General features: G+C 43.5%; 1 protein-coding gene across 1 annotated transcript; it reads right to left on the bottom strand.

Annotated features, from left to right (window-relative positions):
- Positions 1-1544: 1544 nt before the first annotated feature.
- On the bottom strand, positions 1545-3312 carry chrm3b (cholinergic receptor, muscarinic 3b). The gene is made up of 2 exons (XM_016468346.1): positions 2115-3312; positions 1545-1898 (listed from the first exon to the last, which is right to left on the bottom strand). Exons 1-2 carry the CDS (start codon positions 3276-3278, stop codon positions 1545-1547), a joined length of 1518 nt encoding a protein of 505 aa, XP_016323832.1. The 5' UTR covers positions 3279-3312.
- Between the last annotated feature and the right edge of the window lie 695 nt (positions 3313-4007).

Genomic DNA, 4007 nt, shown 5'->3' on the forward strand with positions numbered 1-4007 from the left:
ATGAGGGAAATTGTAGTTTGTAGTATAATATATTGGATTACACATATTTGGTAATGTATTCCGACTACTTTTTGATTACTTTTAGACTACTTTTGGTGTAACTCGTCAGAAAATATATTCCATTCTTTGATGTCAACATCATGAAGAGTATTAAACACTACATTACTCCAGGGTTTCCCAAATCGGATTTCATGAAAAAAAAAAAAAACGTCATGTTTGCAATTAATTAAATCCTAAAAATTTCAAATTAAAATAATGAACTCATTTTAAAAGGAAAACAATCAAAAACAATTAAAATAAAACGTGAAAAGTACAATTAGAACTTTTTTCATTTTAAGGGAGAAAAAAGAATAATCATTTGGGCGAATGAATAAATTATCAATAATTTACAGCCATTGTGTGAATAATATGTAATCTTGTAATCGGTAAAAACGTAACTGTTTTCTGATTATGAGCATTTTAAAGTGTAATATAATCTAATTTCAGGTACTTAAAAATGACTCTGTTATTGTCTTCTTGCATTATTGACAATATTTAACACTGTGAAGCTGCTTAGACACAATCAGTATTATATAAAGCGCTATAGAAATAAAGGTGATTTGACTTAATTTTTAAAATCTGATTACCTAATCCAGATGACATGTAATCAGTTACTACCTTATATTATGATTATAGTTAGTTAGTTAGTATGTCTGTTGTGTTAGCAGGTACTAAGCAGACAGTCTACTATTACTCTAATGACTGCTAGTTGACATGTAGTTGCAAAGATACTTATAGTTAGTAGAACGTCTAAAGTGGACTATTCAAATAAAGTGTTACCCTAAAAACATAAAGTGCTTCAGTTTTGTAGTGTGCACTTGACTTAAAGTGGAAATACATTTTTAAAACATTCATGAGGGTGAAATCAAACCCAGTAGAAGTTCGTTTCAGCAGTAAAACAAATCAGAGCTTAATGTACAAAATCACACAAAAGTTCCACAACATCCACCATAAACCCCGATGAAACACACGAACCAGATCCGGGAAAGTGAAGAGGTCAGACATTAAACAAACAGTCGCTGGTAGCCATTGATGTCAATAATATTTTTTTTTCATACTATGGAAGTCAATGGCTACCAGCAACTGTTTGGTTCCCAACATTCTTCAAAATATCTTCTTTTGTGTTCAGCAGAAGAAAGAAAGCTTTGAGGGTGTGTAAATGATGACAGAGTGTTAATTTTTGGGTGAACTCTTCCTTTAACATTAAACAAGTCAAAATGAAACCTATTTTAATGAGCCAAATTTGTGAGAAAATAATGTAGGGTTGGACAAATTAAAAAAAACATGAGCCCTTAAATACTGCATGTCCCACCCGACTCTTCATTTCAGTAGGAAATATGTCATTTCCGTAGGTTTTTATGTACAGGGTGCAGCAGACGTGTCTAGTGGATGCTTTTGAGGTCACACAATCCGTGTTTGGCTTTAACTGAGGCTCCCATAAACGTGAAAACTGTACAAACTCAACAGCCCTTCAGAAACGATGCACAAGCTTCCTCCCAACAACTCTAGTGTTCTGCAGGACTCTGTTTCCGGTAAGCAGCCGCTGGCCGTCTCTGCTGGAGCTGCGGTTTGTTGGGTTTGTTCTTCTGATGCCACTGGCACAGCAGGATGGATCTGAAGGTGGTGCGAAAGGTCTTGTTGCAGAGCGCGTAACACATGGGGTTGACAGTGCTGTTGACGTAGCACAGCCAGTATCCCAGAGCCCACAGCGTCTCGGGGATGCACTCGTCGCAGAACGCGTTCACCAGGACCATGATGTTGTACGGCGTCCACGTGATGATGAAGGCCAGGAGGATGGCGCTCAGCGTCTGCGCTGCTTTCTTCTCTTTCACCAGAGAGACCTTCTTGCGCTTGTTGACCTGCGTCTTGGCCTTGCAGGCGAAGCGTTTGCCGTCTTTGGCGTCTTTGAGGGAGGTGTTGGCGTTGGGTTGATCTTTGGAGCTCACGGATACTTTGGAGTGACCGGACAATCCCTTTCTGGAAGGTCTCGCGTCTTCAGTTGGGTGGAGATTCTCAGAGATGGAGTAGACGGCTTGGGCGTCTTCTGCATCCTCTTCCTCCTCACGCTTGTTGACCTGCGTCTTGGCCTTGCAGGTGAAGCGTTTGGCGAGCGCTGCGTCTTTGAGGGAGGTGTTGGCGTTGGGTTGATCTTTGGAGCTCACGGATACTTTGGAGTGACCGGACAATCCCTTTCTGGAAGGTCTCGCGTCTTCAGTTGGGTGGAGATTCTCAGAGATGGAGTAGACGGCTTGGGCGTCTTCTGCATCCTCTTCCTCCTCATCATCCGATTGGTCGACGGACACGGCGGTTTCGTTATTATTCCAGCTGTCGCTGCTATTGCGGTCTGTGTCGCCGCTGCGACCCTTCCAAGCGTTACGACTCAACGGCCAGAACCAAAACCGGCCTGTTCTGGTTCTCCCAGAGCTTCTCTGGCTTGACGGGTGGAGCTCGTAACTGCTGTGACTGCGTGAGCTTCCAGGATTCCCGACGGATTCCTCCCGATTCCCTTGGTTGCCCGAACCCTTGAGTCCAGCCAGCTCTTTGGAGCGGTTCTCCGTCTCCTTGTAGATCTGCCAGTAGAGGACGGTCATGATGGTAACAGGCAGATAGAAAGCAGCGATGGCTGTGCAGAAAGTGGTGATCGGCTCCGAGAGGAACTGGATGTAGCATTCATCTGGAGGAACCGTTCGTTCCCCGACAAAATACTGCCAGAAGAGGATAGCTGGCGCCCAGAGGATGAACGAAATGGACCAGGCAAGTCCAATCATGGTCATGGCTCGCTTAGTGGTGCGTTTGGCTCTGTACGTCAGCGGACGCGTGACGGAGAAGTACCGGTCGAAGCTGATCACCAGCAGGTTCATCACTGAAGCATTGCTGGCTACATAATCAACGGCCAGCCACAGATCGCAGGCCCAGTTCCCAAGCGCCCAGTGGTCCATGATTATATACGTAGTGTAGAGGTTCATCGAAAGCACGCCGATGATGAGGTCTGCGAACGCCAGGCTGAGCAAATAGTAGTTATTCACCGTCTTCAACTGCTTGTTGACTTTAAAGGACACCAGGACCAGGATGTTCCCGGTGATGGTGACTACGGAAAGCGAGCCGCAGAGGAACACGATCATCACGATCTGCCAGATTGTGTGTCCGAGAGTGGCATTGGCGGTCAGAGTGGTGGCTTGCGAATCATTGGCGGTCTGGATGTCATGTGGTACGAACGCTGTGACGGGATTGGCCCGCATCCCCGGGGAGCTGTTGGTCAGGAATAATCCGGGCTCGGAGCTCAGCGTCAGGTTCATGGTGGCATATTCTGTGGACGAAGCTGACAGATGAGAGATATTAGCACGAGAGAACGACACAGAAAACACACTTGATCTTACACACCACTCTCTGATCATATCACATTATTATGCGCTTATAACATATTGCCTCATATTGATTATACAAAACCTGCTGATTTTAACAATATTAGTTTATAGTAAAAAGAAACTAACCACAAAAATGATATTTGACCCTGGAGCACAAAACCAGTCATAAAGGTCAATTTTGAAAGCTGAATAAATAGCTTTCCATTGATGTATGGTTTGTTAGGACAGCACAATATTTGTCTGAGATACAACTATTATTATATTGTATTACTATTAAAAAGAAACTAACTACAAATTATTATATTATATTATATTATATTATATTATACAGCTATAGCTCTGAAATCTGTCAGGTAGTGGCATCGTTTTATTTGTGACACTGCTTACAGCATCTTTAACTACTTTACACTGTGAAACTCCTGAGTTTGAGGCGCTTGCGAGTATCTGAGGACGTCGTGATCCACAGGAAGAGGAAGATTCGCAGTGATTGTCTGATGTTTGCAGGATGTTTGAGTTTGATTGCACAGCGACAAAACTCAACGTCAAACTGTGGACGGATACAAGATCAGCCTGACAAGAGACGAGACGCCGGAGAGGGATGAG

The sequence above is a fragment of the Sinocyclocheilus anshuiensis genome, unplaced genomic scaffold (assembly GCF_001515605.1).
Source record: "Sinocyclocheilus anshuiensis isolate Anshui unplaced genomic scaffold, SAMN03320099.WGS_v1.1 scaffold652, whole genome shotgun sequence".
Taxonomy (NCBI): domain Eukaryota; kingdom Metazoa; phylum Chordata; class Actinopteri; order Cypriniformes; family Cyprinidae; genus Sinocyclocheilus; species Sinocyclocheilus anshuiensis.